The sequence below is a fragment of the Aulonocara sp. 'chitande type north' Nkhata Bay genome, linkage group LG3 (assembly GCF_057382095.1).
Source record: "Aulonocara sp. 'chitande type north' Nkhata Bay isolate Kocher_YH1m ecotype deep benthic linkage group LG3, A_spYH_male_GT1.1, whole genome shotgun sequence".
In the NCBI taxonomy this organism is placed as follows: domain Eukaryota; kingdom Metazoa; phylum Chordata; class Actinopteri; order Cichliformes; family Cichlidae; genus Aulonocara; species Aulonocara sp. 'chitande type north' Nkhata Bay.
Genome location: NC_141346.1, coordinates 68322812 through 68345269, shown reverse-complemented (window position 1 = coordinate 68345269; position 22458 = coordinate 68322812). Strand labels below are relative to the sequence as shown.

The 22458-nt window shown below is 43.1% G+C and overlaps 2 protein-coding genes across 5 annotated transcripts in view; one reads left to right on the top strand and one right to left on the bottom strand.

Moving 5' to 3' along the window:
* The window catches only part of LOC147336810 (NACHT, LRR and PYD domains-containing protein 12-like), a 220092-nt gene that overhangs the window by 158602 nt on the left and 39032 nt on the right, over nt 1-22458 (bottom strand). The gene's annotated exons all lie outside the window — the stretch shown is intronic.
* The window catches only part of LOC147336811 (protein AF-9-like), a 29728-nt gene that overhangs the window by 1047 nt on the left and 6223 nt on the right, over nt 1-22458 (top strand). For all 4 annotated transcript variants that reach the window (XR_015128316.1, XR_015128315.1, XM_086285581.1 and 1 more), the window contains exons 3-8: nt 8353-8435; nt 9941-10084; nt 10430-10468; nt 11969-12079; nt 15112-15684; nt 18487-18556. Coding sequence is in view for 2 of the 4 variants with exons in the window: in XM_086285581.1 (XP_086141707.1) it covers nt 8353-8435; nt 9941-10084; nt 10430-10468; nt 11969-12079; nt 15112-15684; nt 18487-18556 (1020 nt within the window). In the remaining 2 variants the exon portion in view is untranslated. The remainder of the gene's footprint in view (nt 1-8352; nt 8436-9940; nt 10085-10429; nt 10469-11968; nt 12080-15111; nt 15685-18486; nt 18557-22458) is intronic.

Genomic DNA, 22458 nt, shown 5'->3' with positions numbered 1-22458 from the left:
ATGTATACTTTTAATGTGTGTTGTATCTTCATGTGCATGCATTTATTTCACACCTGTAGTGCAGCGTTTGCAGAGTCAGGTTCTCACTTAAAGTCCTTTCTGTCTTGTTGTCTGTGTAATGTTACGTCCTGGTGTCGTTTCACTTTTCATGTTTTGACACCAATAATCACATAAATAACAACAGACAACACAAATTAGTGAGTGAAGAGGTGCAGGCTGGTGCTTCGGCTTATTATAATACAGTAATAACAATGATGACAATAATCATATAATCAGGTGAAGTCTGTGTCTACATGCATCTTTTTTATTTATAGCAGCAGTAGTAATTAGTATAACATTAGTAGTAGCTGTAATAGACACAATAATATTACTACATACAAAACTTTATTTAAGTATAAATAGTTTAGTGTGTCATACATTCATTTATGAATTTCCAAACGTTTCCCAGACCAGTACAAACCAGTGTAAACAACTAACCTTGGAGAAGCCCACAGTTAACCTTCAGACTGTCCACCCAGTGTTCATCACATAGCTCCACAGACAGTAAGGATGATCAGTAATGTTGAACTTATTTAGCTCATACAGCCCACCTTTATCCTGGGCCAGATCAGTGAAACTCCCCTTTGTGTCAGTGCAAAGAAGTTAGACTCCGAGGTATCTTAAAATAAGGAAAACAGGACGTCTCAACTTTTCTACATGATAAAGAAAGAAATCTGTCAGCGTGACTCTTTGGAATTAAATTCTAAGAAAATGTCTCAGATAAATTAGTAAAGTTCTGGTAGCTCACTTACTGACCTATAAATCTAAAACTGGACATTTTTAATTTACACAGTTATCAGATTTAACTGTTTCTCTGTTGTTTTATTATGTTAGTGTAGTATCAGTGCCCTTTATCTATCGGAAAAAGCTGTAAAATGTAGAGAAAAATGCCAAGTTTACGCCTTCACAGTGTTTACAGCTGTCCAGTGGGTCAGACTGAAGTCTTTGCTAGACCGATCCTGGTCCCCGGGCCTTATGTTTGACACCCCTGATCTAAAACAATACTGGTGGCCACACAGATACTACTACTACTACTACTACTACTACTACTACTACTACTAATAATAATAATGATGATCATAATCATAATAATGAAATTATTAGAAAAATTGGTCTGTAATCAAACCAAAACTGTATGATATAATCTTATATAATATAAGTATATAAGTATAAGTAATATATAGTCTTCTAAATGTATTTAACTTTGTTATCTTATCCTGTACTCATCCTAAATACATAACACGTACTTTGTCTAAATTTTTTAATCATTATTTTTATTTTAGGAAACAAATGAGAGACTTTATTCAGACTAAAGTTGGGCGATATGTAAAAATTTTCCAACCGACAATCATCAGTCCAATAATCGGCGATGGGCGATAAATTCGTGCGTCCACAGACTTTTTGATTGCAGAGCAATGTAATCAGTGTAGTACAAGCAAAGTACTCAAACTCGACTAACTTGCATGAGCATGCACGTGTCCACCATCCGGCTGAGTATGCTCAGCCTATCGGCGATAGTCGAAATATTCATCCAGTCGCCCGACCCCAATTCAAACTCATTTTAATTATGTTCTTCTTCTACAATAATTCAGTCATGTAGATGGTAAAGCGTTGTTTGTTTGCGCCCATTGTTCATTAGTAGATCCTGAAATATATTTTACCGCAATAATCTGTAATGAAATTATGTAAAATAAATAAAACCTTTAAGCTTCAATAGTTATTTTGTTAAAGCTAACATATAACTGGGAAAATTTGTTGAAAAATGAACAAGTTAATGTTTTGAAGGTACAACTTCTTCACCACGTGTTGTTGCAGGAGGGGGTCAGAATCGACCCTGTGGTGTCAGTACTGAGTTTGAAATTGTAGTATCCTGACAACCTGTTCAGCAGTGGCAGACATCATCTGCTTGGAGTGACACACAGTTGAGTTTTTAGAGGAGTACAAGTACAAGATTAACTGTTAATGAAACACGGCACCCAGCTGACACAGCCCTACACACTAGAGCCACTGTGGAAAAGAAGGCTTAGTGTGGTAATATGGAAATCCACCACTGACGGGTGAGGTGATGGTGCTGGTCATCTCTTCATCAATGCACCTGTTGGTGAGTGGCATAGATCAGGGAGCATGTGAAGGTTTTCTCTTTAATAGCAGGAAACATGAGCAAGCATAAGGGTTTAAGATTGTGTTACTGCATCTCTAAACCTTCAGCTCCTATGGGATGTTCCCAGGCTGCACTGGTCAGTATCTATCAAAAGTGATCTAATGAAGGTAGGGTTAGTGTTAGTAAACCAGTGGGGTGCAAAGACTGACCTGTGTGTGCCAGTCCAACAGGTGACTTACTGAAGCTCACACTGGTGAAAACGTTGATGCTGGTTCTGATAGAAACGTGTCAGAACACACAGCGTGTCGCAGTTTGTTGCACATGGAGCTGCACAGCAGTAAGGATGTCCACGCTGACCCCCGTCTACTGCCAAAAGGGTCACCAGTGGACACCTGAGCATCAGGACAGGATGATGGAGAAGTGGGAGAAGGTGCCTTCTTTGAGTAGCACAAACTGGAACAACTGGGACAAGTCTAAGGTGTTGAGTTGGGCTTCAGATTCCACAGATATCAGTTCAGTCGAGCATCTGTGGGGTGTGTTGGACAAACAAGTCCAGTCCAAGGAGGCCTTGCCTCACAGCTTACATGACTTCCAGGATCTGCTGCTCCAGTTTAATCTGCCCCCCGATGGCTCACTGACTGGCCTATAATTCATTTTTGACATTTTCATTTAAACTGTTCTCAAACTGAACTTTATACCTGAGTATTTCCTAGTTTTACACTAGTTGGTTAGTCTAATGTTTTCCTTGTTTAATCAACTAAGAGATCAGTCACCAGCACATGTTGTTGCACCTGGACGTTGTGTGCTTCACACAAAGATCTGAGCTCAGCTGTTTTTCTTGACATGGTTCCTTTCCAGTTTAACTGAAACAGCCACACAGGCTCCACCTACACACTGAAATAAAACGGAGACATTTAAAGACGTCACGAGCAGATATTAAAATTACAAACTGAAGTGAGGACTAACAGTTTGCTTTAATGGCAGCAGGTCGTGTGCTGATTTATACGATAACCTTTGCAGCAGTATTTACTACAGATGGTTATAAACTGTAGCCTTGGAAACCAGAGGGTTTGGAGGTGGGGGGGACTAAATGGACGTGGACGTCCTTTTAACATGTCTCCATTTCACTTGGCTTGTCAAATGAAATATAAGCTTTGTATGTCCACCTGGACATATCTGGGGTCTGTCGGGACGCCAAAAAATGTAGAAGGTGCTGAACATCAGTCCTGTAGCTCTGCTGCTGTTTACAGTTGTCAGCTGGTCTTTATTGGCTTGTGTAGCAATACCAAACCAAACTAGGTCCACTGATAAGATCTCAGATCCTAAGTGCTCTCAATATAGTCTTCTTCATATGTCAGCACATCAGTGTTTTCTTATCAATCCAAACATCGAAGGGAGTCAGAGCGAGAACGCCAAAAGATGGCGCATGTCTAACTTCTTCTCACTCTCCAAACGATTGGGTGTGTAGCTCGGAGAAGCTCCCCGAGTCGGCGAGTAAAGCCGCCGTTGCGCTTCATCATTGCTGCTGTTTAGTTAGCAGGCCAGCATGGAGGTGTTTCCATGGTGACAGCCAAATGGCAAAGCTGTCTGAACAAATGGAGGTAAAGACGTTGTTAGGAAGCAGCGAAGGCGGTGCTGTTTTTGGCAGCAGAGGCTCGTGCTGCTTAAGCACCTCATTTGGATTCTGTAGTGCCGTTTCATCTACAGATGGAGGGAATCTCTTCAGAGGTGTTTGATATTTCAGAGAATTGTCACTTTTATGGAAAGTTGGAAGATAAAAAAAATGGTTCATCTCCCTGAAAACTGCGTGAAACGTGTAGTTTGTAACGTGGAGGAAAAATAAATAAGCTCTGAGAAACTGAAGGGCTTCGGGATTTTGCCGGTATTGTTCCTTGATTCCTCAAAAATGCTTCCCACTCATGAAGGTGAAACACAAAGAAAGCTCCAGGCTGGCTGCTGTTGTTTACAAGAAAGCATGGGGTTAGGAGGAGGTGCCGATAAACAAGGCGGCCACCTCCAAGGAACAGGAACTGGGCTGTAAATGCCAACTCTTCCTCGGTTCAATCAATGAAAGGAAGTTTGAGGAAGTGGTTTATTGAAGCTTGATTTATTTGGGGTGTCTGTTGAAAGCTCTTTCACTCCTCTCAGTTGGCCTTACCATAAAACATTTGTCTTTCTTTACAGTCCCTCCCCACAACAAAGCTCCGAGGCCTGAGTCAGGACTCGCTCTGAGACTCGTGGCCTGCTGGTGGAGTTTTATTAGGGCCTGAAACCTGTGAAAGCCTATGCATTCATTTATTATTACTTGTTAACCTTTTTGACATGAATATATCCATAAGTCTGAATAATAAGTCATTGTTGTAGCCATACTCTCCATACTGGGACGTTATATCCAGTACATGATAGCTAGTAAGCAGATGTAGTGCAGCATGTCTTACCTCGTGAGGTAACAGGAGGCCAATAGTTTCAGGAAGTACTGGTGCACACCTGAAGCCCACCTCTGATGGTGGTGTAGTTTGGTTTCCACGTGCGTAGATTGTCTGTTGGATCTTTACCCTAAAATATGAAGCACATTAAATCGACTGCGCGTTGGTGCTGTACAAATAAACCACTCTTCTTCTTCGTCTTCTTCTTCTTCTTCTTCTTCTTGTGGCTGCTTCGTTTGAGGGTGCAGCAGATCACCCACCTCAATCACACCCTGCATATCCTTTATTCCCCCCCATGGAAAACATTAATATCGAGGAGCAGCACCGACTGGAGCTGATGTGACCAACCTGCTGTCTCTTTCTGCTGTTCACTTTTTCTCGATGGTTCTCGTAATGTTAGATTCGTTCTAACACTGGTTTGGCAGCTTTTATTGGACGTAAAGAATCATAATGTGCTCCATTATTACTTCCTTCTTCATCGGACTCATCAGTTACACGTCTGAGGAGCTACTTTCGTTATCATTATTATGATATGCAGATGTTGTCATAAATCAGATCTGAGTGTTCTCTGCTGTGATTTCAGTTTACGACTCTGAAGGTTCATCCAAACTTCGTAAACGGTCCTTCTCAGGCATGTTCGAGTTGTCCTACATCGTCTGCATCATGTTTGCTCTTCATCAAACATGTTGATGATGTTGACGCTAATAAAATCAGATCAAATAATAGGAAATTGATCAACCTTTTGCAAGAATTAAAGTTTGCCACCCCGGAGCTCACTGAGCATCCAACATTTCTGTGGTGGTTTTATAGGTGAGGTGTGGAAGTTTCACCCTGCTGTGTGCGCTGTTAGTCTCAGACCTTTGATCAGGAGTTTCTTTCAATGCGTTTCTGTGGAGGTGTGTGTATCTTAACAGGCTGACATATGTGATATAGTGTGTATGCAGCCTGCTTCTGTATGTGACCTGCATTAGCATGTGTGCTAGCGGGGTGGGAGAGGTACGACGAGCAGCGAGGAGGATGCTAACCTTTAACTTGCTGAGGCTCTCCACCCGTACGGCCTAACTGACCTCCAACACAAACTTTAGCGTGTGCGTTCATCCCTGCTCTGCTCTTGCTGCTCAGGAGCTTAATGTTGACCTCATTTTGTCGAAGGGTCTTGCTGTTACCTGATTAGTGTGATGTAGAGTCAGGAGAGGTCGTGTAGGGTGGGGGAGTGCAGGGTTGTTGTTGGGTGCTCTGCTCAGTCAACCACAGACACTCTTCATCACCTGCGGTGAATATCATGATGAATTAGTGTTGTCTGTGCATAAATAAGCACTAATCAGATTCACCATGACATAAGAAGAATGCTTTTGCTCAGCTTTTTGTAGCGTTCATCCGAGAACAGGAGCAACTGTTGCCTGCTGGACCATAGCTTCATGCTGATGTGCAGCTTTGGTCGGCCCTTGCTCTTTGAGATTGGCTTAGTCAGTGCTATTAAAACTGTTCCAAAGTACTGACTCTAGTAGAGCAACAGTGATTGAACGTCAAAGTGCCTCTTTACAGGGATGTATGAATGTAAGGGTCCTACATTAGCACCAATATAAACCCACAAACAGATGAGACGCAGGCGTTTTCAGACAAAGGAAAATGTGACAAAGCGATTACTTAGATCCAGGTTTGGCTGCTTGATCTTTTCTTTCCAAACTATCACATGTGTGTCTTTCTTGATAATTCCTTCCACCTTGACAAGATTTCCAGTTCCAGATGGACTGAAGCATACCCACAGCCTAATACTCCCACGCCCTCGTTTCACTGTGGGGACGTGTTTTTGGGGTCTACATCAGTCCCTGCGTTCTCCAAACATAAGCAATGTCTCTATTAGGGCTGTCAAAAAATAGGCACTCAGATGTTAATCACTGACTCCAATGGTACATATTTGCAAGAACATCAATACAAACAGTGCTGTTTTCACATGGCACTGCTAACAGCTGTCTTTAACACCGAACAGTCCTTTCAGAGGAATCTCCAGAGATCAGTGAAGCTTGCATTTCACTAGTATTAAAGTATTAAGAAATTATCATAAATATTAACCTGGCAGGAGCACATGTCAGCATTGCTGTTTAACTATTAGCAATTACCAGGATGTAAAGAGCTGCCTGAAAGGTCAGTTTGGAAATCCAGGCAGTGAGCGGTGTGAGCGTTCACAGTAAGCACTCTGTTTTCTGTCTTCTTCATTTCAACACAGCTAATACCACACTTTGTCCAGATGTGATACATCAAGAATGAGGGGATGTAGGGTTGGGAAGTTCATGCCATAGGTGCTCTTCTAAAGAGCTCAGCGTCAAGGTCGGGGATCAAGGATTTGTAAAGTCTTGTGAATGTGATAACTCAAGGAGGAGGTCACCTAAGATTTTCAACTTGATACCAGAGGTGTATCTGCTGAAAATCTCAGATGAGTTTGAATCCCGCTGACCTCGTGGTTGGAGGACAACATTTCTGAAAATCAGCTCTGATTTTTAAATTCGTGTCTTTGGCTGAGGGGGAGCGCTGCAGGCCACCAGGATTGATTTTATTTAAATCAACTTTATATTTGAAAGAATTAGTTGAAAGGTAACAACTTGACATTTTCAAGATAGAACTTGTTCACCATTACTTCTGTTGGTGTAGGATGCAGTTATACTCTTCACCATGCTATTTTTCTGGGTATTGGTATTAAAACTGAAACTGTAGTATTGTTACAAGCCTAGTGTCTATGACACATCTGTCCTAAAATAAGGATCCTGGTTCATTTTGAGGGTAACAAAGGCTGTGACATTTAATTTTGTCAAACAGCTGCAGATTTAAAAGTGTGGAAGGAAAAAAAATCCTGAAAAGCATGAAGGTAATGTTTCACAACAACCATTATGTGCTCCATCAGGTCATGGCTGCTTTTTCAACCTAAACCACTGAAACCTGAGCACATGTAGGATTTTCAAACTGAGCACATAGCTGTGTATACAAGGACACTGAGAGGTGCCACTGCTGTCATAGCATGAATACATGGACAGATATAGTTCTAGACTACTGGATTAGATCCGTGACCAGTAAGTAAAATAGTTTGTAACTTATTAACAACAATAATTTGAAAAGATGTGATTTTCAGGAACGAAGATGTTGGAGGCAGCAGAGGGACGATGTGAGAAAGATGTCGTCCTTCTCTACTCTCATCCATCCGTACAGCATTTCTACACATTCACACGCATCACCATCGTAGCTGCATGCTGTGATGTGTCAAACGGACAATATTTGAGAATTAAGCAAAGCTTCCTTTGTTCAATAAGCACACGTAACTTAATTAGTACATTTCCTGCATTGGTACATTTTGTGACTCAGGAGGGATCCGCTGTGATCCGTGTGCTCCTCTACGAGCATGCGTGGACGTCTTGGCCTTGTCGTGTGTGTTTAAGGCTTTGGCTCTAATGGACGCCCGCTCTCTGTATCGATGCATCAGAGTAGGCTGCAGAAATTGAGTTAATGAGGTCTCATGAGAACACAGCTGCAGGATTAGTGTGTTTAATGACACAATAAATGAAGCAACAGTCTTAATACAGTCCTGTCACCTGGTTCAGGTGTGGAGGGGATGTGATTTATGTAATGGTTGGGTTTTTTGTGTTTGTCAGAGCGGCCGTCTCCCAGCAACCCAACCAGATGGCTGCAGCACACTCAGCGCTGCTCTGCATTTCATGTAACTGCATGAATTTAAAGCAAGCTTTGTGAACTGTCAGCCTCCTGGTGCTGAAGTCTAACAGCAGTTTTCTCTTTCAGTGTGCAAGGATCCACCGTACAAAGTGGAGGAATCTGGATACGCAGGCTTCATCTTGCCCATCGAAGTTTATTTCAGAAACAAGGTACATTTAACAAGCAGCACTCAGCTGCCAGGGTTTGTGTCTGTGGGTAATGCACTATTGTTGTAAGACCCTGAACCTCTAAACCATGAAGGGGTTTTTGTGTATGCTCTGAACATGTGTCGGGTTTGCACCAGGTCGTTCCTGAACTGCAGCTTTGGAGAGGCTGATTGTCAAATGTGTCCATTCAGAGCTGTTTTCATTTTTCTATCAAGAGTCACGTCTTTTCAAGCTGTTGCAACATTTTATGTATTATGTGGAAGCTTCTGCAGCGACGTTACTGAAGGAGTGTACGCGTGATTCAGTTGTGCTCTCTTGAAAGTGTTTTTGCTGGAAAAGAGAAAAAACTGGCCTACCAATACTCAGAGGTGTGTGTGCAACTCTAACAAAGCAGCAGGTCACACACACAGCTGGGCCTAAAGGCGATGCCACCTTTGCCATGTGAGGGTAAAGGCTGGATGAACTGGTTCTCTCTTTGGGTGACGACACCTGGTAACGTAGGTCATGAATGCAGAGATTTAAATTAAACGACCCCACACAGATACTGGGTCAGAGCCATGAACTGGCACATCCAGTGGAGAGAAAGGTGCTGGAAGAGCTCCATTATTGGTTATTGGTGCAAAATTCAGAAGCAGCATTTGTTCCAGAGTTTTAGCTTGTTACTGGTTCCACTGGTTCCACTGGCTCTATTTTCTTTGGCGTTTTCTAGCAGAGAGCCTTTCGAACACATCTAACAGATGCTGACTCCTGAGCAAAGGTCGTCTCAACCCAAACTGTCATCATTTCATCAAATGGTGATTCAAACTAAAAAAGCCAGTAAAAATAATGAAACTAAGTCCAAAAGCAAAAAATCAAAGTTGATCTTAACCCAGGAAAAACATGGATGTTCATTTGAAAGCTGCCTTAAATTTCTCAACTTATTTTTTAAATTACAATCAGGACTTGAGTTTGCTGTGTTACTGTGGTACTTACTTAGTGCCTCGTGTATCATATTTAACAAATACAGTTCTTGTACATAATCAGTGTGATTTATTTATTTTCCCCTGAAGAAAGTAAATAAATTGCACAACACATTTTTGCCAGATGTAGCAAATTCAATCAAAATGAAGGGTTTATATGAAATTTAAATTTTAATTAATTAATTAAAAAAAAAAATTCTGTCTGTTATTTCATGGTTCAGGCTTCAGAGGGTGTTTGGGATCTGAATAATGTAGTCCGGTCACAGCAGATGGCCCCGCCCCTCCTGTTAAAAGGGAGTTTTTCCTTCCCACTGTCGCCAAAGTGCTGCTCATAGGGGGTCATGTGATTGTTGGATTTTTCTCTGTATCTACTGTCCAATATAAAGCACCTTCAGGCGACTTTTGCTGTGATTTGATGCTGTGTAAATAAAATTGAATTGAATCTAATTAAATGATGCAGTCAAAAACAGAGCATGATGTGGGTAACGTGCTGCATGACGGGTTTTTATTGTTTGTCCCTTTCGTGGTTTTCCTTCCACTTCTCCGTAGGAAGAACCGAAGAAAGTTCGCTTTGATTATGACTTGTTCCTCCACCTGGAAGGTCACCCGCCCGTCAATCACCTCCGCTGTGAGAAGCTCACCTTCAACAATCCAACAGAGGAGTTTCGTAGGAAGTTACTGAAAGCTGGAGGGGTAGGCACGAGGGCGTGACAGACCAGGTCCATCCTGGGCTGTCGCTTTATATCATGGATGTAGTATGTGTGCAGTATATGTGTATAGTCTTTACAGCAATGACATAAGTTTACGTTCCTCAGTAAATCTGAGGGTTTTAAAACTGCACTTCAGTATTGATTCACTTTATTTGACATGTCTGGAGCCTCTGATTGGCCCCACAGTGGGCTGAAGTGCTACAGTCAGTCTGGACAGTCAATGGCTGAACTAGTTTACCCTGCATATGTGAGATATGAATAGTAATGAATAGTTTGTATTTTTCTGTTTACCAAGATTGTCACCCTGTTCTTCTGTTGTCCTTCACAGCAACGAAATCCTCACAAAAGAAGTTCAGAAGACTCAAAGGTAAGATTTCTAACAGGCTTGTAGCTCATGACTCCTCCTCCCTGTTACTGTTACCACCTCAGCAATGACACAATGTAGCAGCTATTGTTGCTGCAGATGTTGAACTTTGTTGTAGCACTTTAATGTAAGGGATTTCAGTCAAAACCAGTTGTTTCAAATGTGTCCCGTTACTAAATTGTGCACTTGAACGACTGTCAGATCCACATAAAACGCCTGCAGTCATGGAAACACGGCGTTCACGGGGCAGTGTATGTACGGCCCTGCTGCTCCACACCAGCAGAGGTTTTGGTTGTTTTCTTGTCTGGAGCGTTTACATCTACGTTAACATAGTGCGACTGTCTTCCTGGAGTTTGCCAAAAATAACAGAGCAGCACAGTTGAGCTTTACAAAGTCACAAACCTGTGGTTGTGTATGGACAGGACCAAAGTGGACATGTTTGCTATAATGTGCAGTACGAAAATCAAACGCTGTTGCTAAACATAAAGCATGTGTTTCTTTTTAAAGCTGTGCCAGAAATCGTGGAACAACGGTTTATGTTGTTAAAATGTTGATAAAGTGTTTATAATGCGTTCAATAAACACATCTTTAACTTGCCATCCTTTGCTAAGCTTTTCAATTCCCTCACTGGGACTTTCATGTGCACTGACTTCATTTTAATCCAGTTTATTTACCTCCTCAACATGTCCTGAAGTTCTCCAGAGGCCTGGTAATGAGCTAGTCATGTGATTCAGGTGTGTTGACCCAGGGTGAGCTCTGTAACCTGCAGGACACCGGCCCCGCCCCTGCACTGCGATCTAAGATGACAGCAGGTCCACTTCATGATTAGCCGTAATTAGCTAAATGTTTAGGCTAGGCAGGAATCGGGTTCTGTTCTTGAGTAAGATTTCAGACCACGTGAGGCGTTTCATGAAGAGGGGTATGTGGTAGCACATGATGACCTATATAAGCATTCGATCAAACGTTTGGGGATTGGAGTTGCAGTTGGAGCGGTGCTCACTGGTTGTGCTTCAGCTGAACCTCGAGTGCAGCCAGTATAGTCTATGGTCATATGGTTTTGTGTGTGTTTGGTAACTGTGTGGCATTTATGTGTTACTCTAAATCTTCATGATATCCATCTTCACTTGTACAAGTGAAGAATCCTTTGTTGTTCTTTCTTTGATTGTTGTTGTTTTTGATGCAGTTTTTTTTTTTTTTTTTTTTATGGGAATGGGTTTGAGCCAAGTCAGTTACATGTACATGTGAGGCACTGATGTCACTGGGATGAAATCGATGTAATATAGAACAAATATGTACAAAAGTGCTCACACAAGCTGCTTGACAGTAAAGCTGAACATTCTTTACTGATGTCCTTTTTTCTGGTACTTGACTCTACAAACACAGTGATATTACTCAGTAAATGACTGATTTATTATCAGCTGTCCTGGTAGAGACTGAACACTCTACATTTACTGAAAGCAAAGAACTCTCTGCTCATTTAAGCTGCTGATTTTCCTTTGGCAGGTGATGATAATGCAGGAGGGCTCAACCTCCCTGTTTGGCTCCCACCTCAAGCTGGCAACACTTCCCAACAGCTCTGACACAAAGAAAAGCAAAGGCTTTACTGCGTCCAAGGTCAGTGTCTCTGCTCTTTACCTTGCTAGCTTATAGCACCGCTGCTACAAAGGTCGCTCGTTTTGCAGCAAAGACCAGCTGCTGCAAAAAAGTTGTAGCACAAGCATGAAATATGTTTTTTAAACCTCAGGGTGATTCCTGCTTGTACTGCACTAAACGCTTTGGCCTGTCAGGGCCTGGAGCCTCTCCCAGGGTGCACCGGTGTTTGGTACTAATTTATTTATTTTGTTTTAGATGAATCACTAAAACTACAATATTGTTAGTTGATATACTTAATTAAAAAAGTAAAAAAAAATCAATCAATAAATAATAATATGGTGGTAAAGTTTATATATGCTAAAAGCTTGTTGCTAGGCAAAATGATTATGTCATAATGTGTATAATTGAGCTGTGGTGAACAGAACTGAGATGGTGTTGTATGTGGATAAGAGTTTTCTCTGTATCTGTTATTATAGGATATACTGTACAATGTAAAGCTTGTTGTGATTTGGCTGTATAGATAAAATTGAATTGAACCGAGGTGCTTCGGCCTATTCTTAGCAGGAATGTGCCTGACTCATCAGAGCTGCTGTCATTAAACGTATCAGAAGGACTAGTTGTTTAATGTTAACGCTTTAATTGGTGCCCAATGGGAGAAAATTGTGTCTCCCATACGCAGTCGTCTGCCAGCAAATGGCAAAGCAGCCATCGCTTATAAAACTAGGCCTGTTATTGTTACTCACTGCTGAAGTGCAAAGAATGAGATCGCAGATGCAAGACGTGAGCTTTCTCCGAAGGTGGGCTTTTGCTTTGTGATAGGGTGACGAGTTCAAGAGGGACTCGGACTGCAGTCGATGTCCTTCTACATCGAAAGGAGGGCGATCGTGGCTCAAGAGTTGGGAGTTCGCCTTGTACTCGGAAGGTTGCTGGTTTGAGCCCCGGCTTGGACAGTGGTGGCGCCTCGCCTCTGTCAGTGCGCCCCAGGGTGGCTGTGGCTACAATGTAGCTGCCATCACCAGTGTGTGAATGTGTGTGTGAATGGGTGAATGACTGGATATGTAAAGCGCTTTGGGGTCCTTAGGGACTAGTAAAGCGCTATATAAATACAGGCCATTTACCATTTGAGTCAGCTGTCGCCGGGGTGAGGTGTTCAGGGCGTGGCCTTCTGGGAGGCGGTCCCAGGAGAGGTTGCTTCTCGGCTGGCTTGGGAATGTCTCTGTGTTTCCTTGGATAAACTGCAGAAGGCGGTTGTTGTGAGGGAGCTGTGGGCTTCTTCACTACATTTTCATTTATACTGTTTCTAGCACGTCCTTGGGTTTCATGTGAGGCGCTCTGCAAACCAAAGTCATTATTGATATATTTATTTTAATGCAACGACCCGTCAGAGGAAATGGATGATCATTTATGGTGTTTCTATGAATTGCATCAATGTGCATCATTAATAATGCACAGCACAATGTGCCACAGTGTATTCGTTTTGTCATATTTAATAGTGCATGAACATCTTTAGTAGAAAGTTATCTTAACATCATATTTAACCTTTAGATGAGAGACTGGACCCTACAGTCTTCCACAGGTGGGTCACAAATGTTCAAATCAGTGTTTTTATGCCACCTGTGTTATTTTGGTTACTAGTAACCAATGTTGTGCTTTAATGTTTGAAATATTTTCTTTTTAACGTTTTAAACATTTTTTTAAACACTTTGAAAATTGGAAAAAGGGAAAATAATTCCTCAGCAGCAAAGATGTCATCGTCCGTTGTGTGTATATGCATGAGTACATCAGTGTATGTGGTAAGTTTAAAATTTAAATGGCATGATATCAAAATCATGTTTTTATAGCTGGAACATTAAACCAGAACAACTGCTGTTAAAACCAACCTCAGCAGGTTAGTTTGGAGCCTCTGATGCAGCTGAGGGTTACCATCAGGTTACCTGTTTCTGTTCTGGGTTTAGTCTGGTGTTGGAGGATAACGTGTTCATCATGCACGATGTGAGACGCCACACAGCTGAGCAGCATTTACAGTGTTTGTCCATTATACAGCCCTCAAACTGAACCCACAGTGTGTTGCAGTGTTTCTTAGTTTCACAGCAGCCGTTTGGCTTTCCTCGTTTAGTCGGCTTAGAAATGAGTGGCCAGGAACATCCCTCATTTTTCTGAGATTGTTTGGATCCACTTTATAATATCTGACGTACATCAGAATGTCAGGGGCCGAAGATTTACCCGTGTGGATGTTTGTGGACAAAGAAACAGATATTTAGTGTTTTACAGTAATACAGCATCAGTGTTTCGCTGTACAGTTGATCATTGCAGTGTTTGTCAGCCAATATTGGGACACTGCGTGAAATGTAAATAAAAACAGAATGCACTGATTTAGAACTCATATTTATTCAGAAAAACTTGGTTTAAACTAAGAAAATGTAGAAAGATATTAGCAACACATTAGCAAACAGAATCAGCTGATCTGTTCCACACTTTGTGTTTTTGTTTCGCCCAATCAGCTTTGGTTTCAACATCAGCGTGAGGGACAGTTAGGATTAGAGCCAATCACCTGTTCAGATCATGATCCCACAGACTGGGACGAAACCACACCTGAGCAGTGTGACTGCTTCCTTCATAAAGGAGGGGTCTTGAAGCTGTACTATCAATAAAGGTTTTTGTACAAGTTTCAGTTAGTGTGTTCAGCACTTTTCCCTGCATTGTTTTTCATTACTATGCATAACTTAATATGTGCACGTGTATGATGTCTTTGCATGTGTGGACTGAGTGGGTTTCATGTCCACGGCACCTTTAAAAACATCTTTGCTTATAAAATCGGTGGCGTGTTCGATACTGTATCAGCTGACAGCGGTATGGTCTCATTAGCGCCCTGACAGCGCGAGGAGCTTCCCTTTGCCTTGTGCCTGAACACTCTGAGCTTTACGTGTTTTTCCCGTGTAGCTTCAGTCTTTCTTTCTCTTTTGTTATTGTTTTGCTTGATGTCACTTTTCATCTCCAGCTACTTAAATATCCGACGCTACTATCTGATCTCCTGTGTTTGTTTCAATCTGCAGGATGGCTCTACAGGAAACACTTTCCTCATCATGGCCACAACCACCAGCTCTGACAACAGCAGCATCTCCAAACTCCACAAGCCATTTAAGGACCATATAGACAAGACCCCAAAAGATTTAAAAGACCCCAAAAGTGCCTTCAGGGACTCGGGCTGGGAACCCGGAAAAGCCCCCAAAGAATCTTCCAGGAAACCCAAAGAGAACCAGCCACTTAGAGAGATCAATCCTAAGATGGGCTTCAAGCAGCCCAAGTCTTTGTCTAAGGAGCGTAGGACTGAGGGGATAACTCATGCGTCGAGGTTAAACAAGCGCTTGTCCGGCCTCGAAGGTGACGATCACGGGACCAAAAGACGCAAAAAGGGGTTTGTGAATTCCTCGGAAATGCAGATTTCAGAGTTGGACGGTCCGTGTTTGGATAAGAAACTACTGAGAGACAGATCGCAGCTGCACAGCAGTAAGCTACGAGCAGAAAGCGAGGACGCAGACCTCAGGAGCGTGTCCACGCTGCCGCCATTCCAGGACCTGGTCGACGCTAATGACTCTGATATGGAGGACCAGTCTGCCAGATCGGATGTGAGTAAACGTGACGCTTTACTGTCGTTACAGCTGGGAATGAGCTCATCTACTGGTAACTTCCACCAGTAAACCTGGTGGAAGTTCTGGTGCGTTCGTCTGCACATTGATTGGTTTGGGAGCAAACAGCTGATGATGATGTCGAGTATCTAACAGAGTGTCTGCGTCTTCTTCAAACCCATGAGCCAAATTAGGAAAATGCTGCAGCTTCATGAACAGGCTGACATTTGACCTTGTTGCCATGCCCACGCTGGTTTGCAGAGAGCCTCCCCATAAAGAAGTTTTAAAGCCAAATCACAGACGAGAAAGATTTATGGTTTTACGGCACCTGAGGAGAAACGAGGGCCGTAAATAGCACAGCTCCTCTTTAATTCTTTTAGCTTTGAAAGAATCAAATGGCTGCGTGTTTGTGCTTCACAGCATTTCTTTCTGCAGCAGTTTTTATTTCTGTTGTCAGTGATTGTATGAAGTGCAGCTCTTTCATGCATCGTTCTCTGCTGCGTGGTTAGTCAAAGGAGTTCTCACAGAGTGGCACCGAAACCTGTGTTTTTGTCATGGAAGTAGCTTTGGGGTGGGGGCTGCTGCAGCTACTGGTTGTAAAAAGCATGTGGGGTGACAAATTCCAGGCATTTGATTGTGCCCAGGCTAGCAACCCTGGTGGGCCTGAGGCGACACAGCCCAGCGCTCCCATTGCTTCATCTTTGATCTCAGAGTTTGGGAGTGAGTGCTCGGATAAAAACGGCAGAGAAGGAAACGCGGACGAGGTGATGACATGAAGGAAGGGAAACTGGGTGTGGCCTCCGACCAGCACACGTCTGTTTAAAACCAATCGGTTTTATTTCCATGGCGCCGCATCGTCGAGGCGCTTTGTGCTGGATGGTCAGGACCCCACAGAGATGCTGGTGTCTCAGGATGCTGACGATGTCACACTGGTGACGTTCTGGTGACAGATAAATTTAGTAAAAGAAAGTTTATCATCTATTTGATTTAAGTGTCCACTCATCATCATCACACAGCACGAAGAACATTTAATTATGGAAGAGTGTCTAAAAATTCAAACATGATAAAAATAATATCTTTATTTTGAATGACAGTATTCATGTTATCCTGAGTCTGTGCAGTGTTTTTCTACATTCAGCTGTTTTAATCACATCCCAGATTTGTTTGCTCTTCATGAGATGTCGTCTGCTGCTGTGGACAATCCTCTCACTCTTATTTTCAAACTGAAATGAGTGCCAGCCATCTGTTGTCATTAGCTTTGCAGGTTAGCGGGATTCATTATTGTAGGCTGAACAGATCACAGATGGGATATTGATCTGTGACAGTGGACGCGTGGAGGAGCGAGCGGGTTGCTCGCTGTGCAGAGCAGCGGGGGAACCGTAGCTGAACCCATTGTTGGGAACTAATCAGAGGAAATCCAGAGCAGATGAATCGGATGGTTCGAGCGTGAGGAGCAGAGCTGAGGCAGAGCGCTGCGAGCTGTGGATGTGAGAGCGGCTGCAGGCATCAACTTTTCCCACTTTGTTCCCCGTGGTTTCTAAACTAGACCGTCAGACAGTTTCCTGGATGTGCTGTCGGTTTATTGTCTCTTGATGTGATTGGGTTTGCTTACTTGGAGTAAAGGAGAACAAAAGCCGTAAACAGGAGTGCCGGTCAGATTTATGACACTTTGAAGAAGCCTGTAAACCAGCAGAGCAGCTGTGCGCTCTTTCTCTCACGTTTCTCCTCACCATGTTTTGCACTGTGAAGGTTTCCTTATGTATCTGTGCATGTACATTGAAACACGTTTAAACGTGCACTGTCATTGTTTAAGTCCACATCTCAGTCAATCTGAAAGAGTCAAACATCCTCACTCTGGGCTGTGTGAGCCTCTGCTGCCTGTGGGCAGATGCTGCTTCAAGAAAGGGTTTAAAAGAACGATTTTCATTTTTGGCTTTTATGAATCCAAACTACAGACGTGTCAAACACAAACATGGACATGAAGGGAAGGACTGTATGGAAATGTTAGCACACACTGTTTCATGTGAACTGTGTGTGCTGTTATAAAAGGTACTGCTTCAACCTTGAACATTTACACAGAAATCGAATTTTCTCTTGATGCTTTGCCGACCCAACGGACGATGGATGGCACTATGAAACCTCCTGTTGGAGCTCTTCTTTCTCCAACTAATGTCAGGACAGATAGTTCTGACATTAGTTGGAAAAAGACATCCAGTGCTCTCTGCAGCCTCGTTTGTTTTATGTTTGTATTTGTTGAAAATAAATACAAACCTTGATAAATAAACATATTTTTAATAAAGAGAGTCCCCCTCACTGTAACTCTTAATTCCTGTCCCTTGGAGGTGGTTTGAAAGCCGAACGTGTTCAGAGTGGGAACACTGGTGAGTCCAGGTTGGTCCACTCCTGCTGGGTTTGGTCTTCTTTCAGCACATACATAATAATAACAGTAAATGGTAAATGGCCTGTATTTGTACAGCGCTTTTCTAGTCCCTAAGGACCCCAAAGCAATTTACACATCCAGTCATCCACCCATTCACACACTGGTGATGGCAGCTACATTGTAGCCACAGCCACCCTGGGGGGCACTGACAGAGGCGATGGTGTTGGACACTGGTGCCACCGGGCCCTCTGACCACCACCAGTAGGCAACGGCCCAAGGACACAACGACCGAGACTGTCGGAGCCGGGGCTCGAATAGTATTCATTTGCTTCTGTGTTTGCAGAACCGCCACATTCAGTCAAACAGCAGTTTGAGTCATATTTTTATCATTAATCGCTGCCTGTTTCTCTTCTTCCTCCCAGTCTGAGCAGCCCAGTCCAGCGGGTTCCAGCTCCAGTTCAAGCTTTGCTCCCACACCCCACAAACGACAAGGTAACCGACTTGGACCGTGCACACAAGTTACAAAGTTTAGTTTGTGCTGTTTGTTAGTGACACTAACATCATACGTGACACTTCGTGCAGTCAAAGCGATGTAACCAATAAACTGCACCGCTTTGATTTGTTTGTTTTCGTGATTAGATTTATATCACGAGTGCCACGTGAAATTAAACATAATCGTGAGCAAATGATTTAAACTGTACAGGCACATGTGTTCAGTGCCATTCAGCAAACAGCCGCCTCGCACACATGCGTGTGCTCAGCAGCACCGTAGAAGAATTGAATTCACTTTTTAATGACTTTTCTTTTCAACAAATCAACAACAGCACAGGACAAAGGGGGGTGGGTGGTGGGGTGTTGAGATGTAATCAGATAAATCTGGAATATTAACTGTGATAACAACAATTATCCTAATAGATCTTCAGCTGCTTGTTGGGAGAATCTGGGAGAGGAAAACTAACGTGAGCACAAAGTGTCTGAATGTTTTCCCATCGTCACTTTCCACGATGCACAGAGGACAGGGCTGGGGTGATGTCAGGATGTGACGAGACTATAGTGAGTCCAACTGTTGTGTTACACAGGTGGAAGTATTCAGTCTGGCAGTGTGAAGCTTAAACAGTGTTTTTAACATCACTTTAGGTCCAGCTGACATAAACTTATCACACTCACTGGTAGAAATCAAAGAAAGCAAATGCATCCAACAGTCTGTTGTCATGCAAGCGTAACACCAAGTACACAGTGGTAGCCTAACACTTATTGTGTGCCCTGTAGAGACTGTGGTATGGTTGTCATAAGGTTGCTACACTGTTTGGATTAAACGCTCCTTAGCAGCAGGATCGATATTGAACAGTGTTGTTTCACCGCCTCCAGCTGACACGCAGCACCCCTGCACACAGGCAGACACACAACCTCTTTCCTCACTACGACACATGTAGCTGACATTCACAACAATGCACAGCACTCAGCAAAACTCCAATGTAAAGAAAACTGAAGTGTTACACAGTTACCATAATCGTTAACCTGCTTGGTGGGAATTTAACATGCTCACGATTTGAGATAATTAGCTGTTATCATTAAAGTGGACATGAAACGCTACATGTATGAAGGCTAATTTACACCACTGAGCCCTGCTCTCAAAGGTAACGCTGTCTGTGCAGCTCGATTTAAGAAGTAAGTGCTTAAAGTTTAAGTTTATATAACACGTTTACCGACATCAGCATGTGATGTCACTGGGTTGGTTCGTTTATGTTAGCTTACTAGTAACAGTAACACTTTAAAATAGTCGGTGCTAGTGCCTATGGCTGATTACAAAACAGTAACAATACTGTGGCTCTATGTTAATTACACATGGAGGCGTTTGCCTGAAAAATGTTATGCTCATGTTAACCACCTAGGACCGGGCGTCCACATATGTGGACATCACATTTTGGGTTATTTAGACCAAAATACTAAATTTTGCTCTACAAGGGCCTGATATCCACTTACGAGGACATTATACTGCTGCTGTTCTATAAAATTTTATCAGATGTGGCTGATATTTTTCTTAAAAACAAAAATAAGGTAAAAAACCAAATCTGGTAATTCTTTGTTTTTACATTCATCGGGCCCCAATGTGACCAAATATCAAAGAGAAAGTCTGGAACTGAAGTTAAGAAGTACCCACCGAAGGAAGGATGAATGGCTGGATCATGAAAACCTGACATATCTCTGCATGTTGTGTTTTTCCTCTCGGCTGTAAAAAGGCTGATTGTCATCACCCCGCTGGTCGGATGGTTGGGGTGGAGAGCCAGGTTTGTGCATGCAGTACCTCAAGAACGAGGCTACGTAGGATTTAAGCTAACGACGTCGACGAGTTTGAATCTCGGTGACCTCGACCTCGAGGTCTCTGGCAGTGGACCCGGTCATGTGAGAAATGTTGTGCCTGGCTCTTCCACTTTAGGGATTACAGCTCCTAACGCGTTCATTCCTACTGGGACCACTTCGTTCTTGACCTTCTACGTTGGCTCCAGTTTTCCTCCAGTTTTTCTCCTGCTCCCCTTCCTGACATGCTCTCTGCTGGGACTGCCACATCTATCACAACTGCAGCCTTCTGCTCCTTGTCCAGCACCACTGTGTGTGGTTGATTAGCCAGCAGCTGCTGCCAGGTGTTCTTGGAGGGCTGTTTGCCTCTTTAGCCAGTAGGTGTCCAGTACTATCCAGCTCTTCATTGTGGAGTCATTGTTGGATGTCTGTGTTTGTTATGTTGGCTTTTTCTGGGAGGTTCTTTGGTCTGCTGTTGGGTCCTCCAGCCACCTGATGTTGGTGTTGTGTGATGCTACTTTCTCACAGTACTGCTCAGTCTCAGGACCTGGTCATGGCACCATCTCTGTCTTCCCTAGCTAACAGTAGTCTTGCATTCTTCCAGCCTGTGCGCCATCGCCCCACATAACCTGCACTGTGGCTCCTCCGTCATTGACTTGTAGACTAAGCGGAGCAATATTAAGATGTGGAAAGGCTCCAAAGTTAAAGCCAATTAATCGTCTGCTTTGACAGGTCCCACTATGTCCAGATTCCTTGTAAACCCAGTTCCGTGCTTTCCTCCTCTAGCTGCCGGACCTCGGCTCGGACCATGCCTCTCCTCAGCCAGGGCTCAGCTATTGCCCATTGTTGGAAGTGGGTGGACCCGAGTCCCTAACGCCCCATGCAGGACTTGCCAATGAGTCTTGGTACTATACCATGCTGGTATAGCCAGACCTTGAATTCGCCTGGTATGCCTGAACCTGCATCTTATGTAGCCACTCTACATCGTGCTCCTGCAGTGGACGAACTCTCATTTCCAGCCCGCTGGCACAGTATTTCCCGGGAAGGCTGAGGAGAGTGATCCCTCCTACATATTCTAATATGAACCATAAGCTTTATTATTGTAAAGTGGAAGCATTAACTAGCTGTGTATATCATATTGTCTGCAATCATACCGGTACAAATTCTTACGTGATACAAAACTGTCGTACTGAGATATCATTGCTATAGCAACACCAGGTGGTTATGATCCCTAGTGCATGCAATTAAGAGACAAGCCTGGGCATGTCTGGGAGTGAGAGCCACATGTGTCAGTCTGCAGTGGAGCAACTTCAGGAACCTCCAACAATCACAGTGCTCTGCAACATATGCAAGAACCTGTTTCAGCCCTTCAGGTGAAAAAACTGTGCGCTACAGTCAGGCTGTGTGTGACCCAAATGTAAACAAATGACTCCACCAAGTGTGGCTGAAGGACGTCATGTGACAGGAAGAGCAAACAGTGGATGAAAGTTACTGATACAGTACATGGTGCAAGACCAAAGCAGCAGGTTAAAAAGCTCAACTCATGACCCAACATCCCAGGTAGAAGAGTCTTCAGTTTTATTGTGAAAATATTGTGCAGGTTCCTAAAGAGTCACAAGGTTAAGTTACTTTAGTTACTGTTTAACAAAAGTTTCCAGGCCAAACTACGACTAACACCAACCCTGTTTCTGTACTACGTTTGACTTATTCTGTGTTGCAGTGCCGTGCCACTTTCACGCTGCTGCAAACGGCACTGTGTCATCAGTGACAGTAGCTCATTGGAAGCAATCATGGGATGCCCTTCATTTAATCAAACTTAGAAATGCTGCAGAAAATATCTTTTTGTGTAAATGATCAGAAACATTATTACCACAAATCTTCTTAAAGTATCACTTTGAGCCTGTAAACAAACGGGCACAGCCCTGGTTTATAAACTTTTACTTTGAGTCGGTTCAGAAAGTTGAAGACGTCGTAAGAGAGGCTGCTAAATCATTTTGAGATTGAAGAACATGAAAGAATCGTGTTGTTTTCCTGAGCAATGAGAACAATTGAAAACCAGAGCTGTAAGTCAGCTATGTAGAGTTCGAGATGTGTGC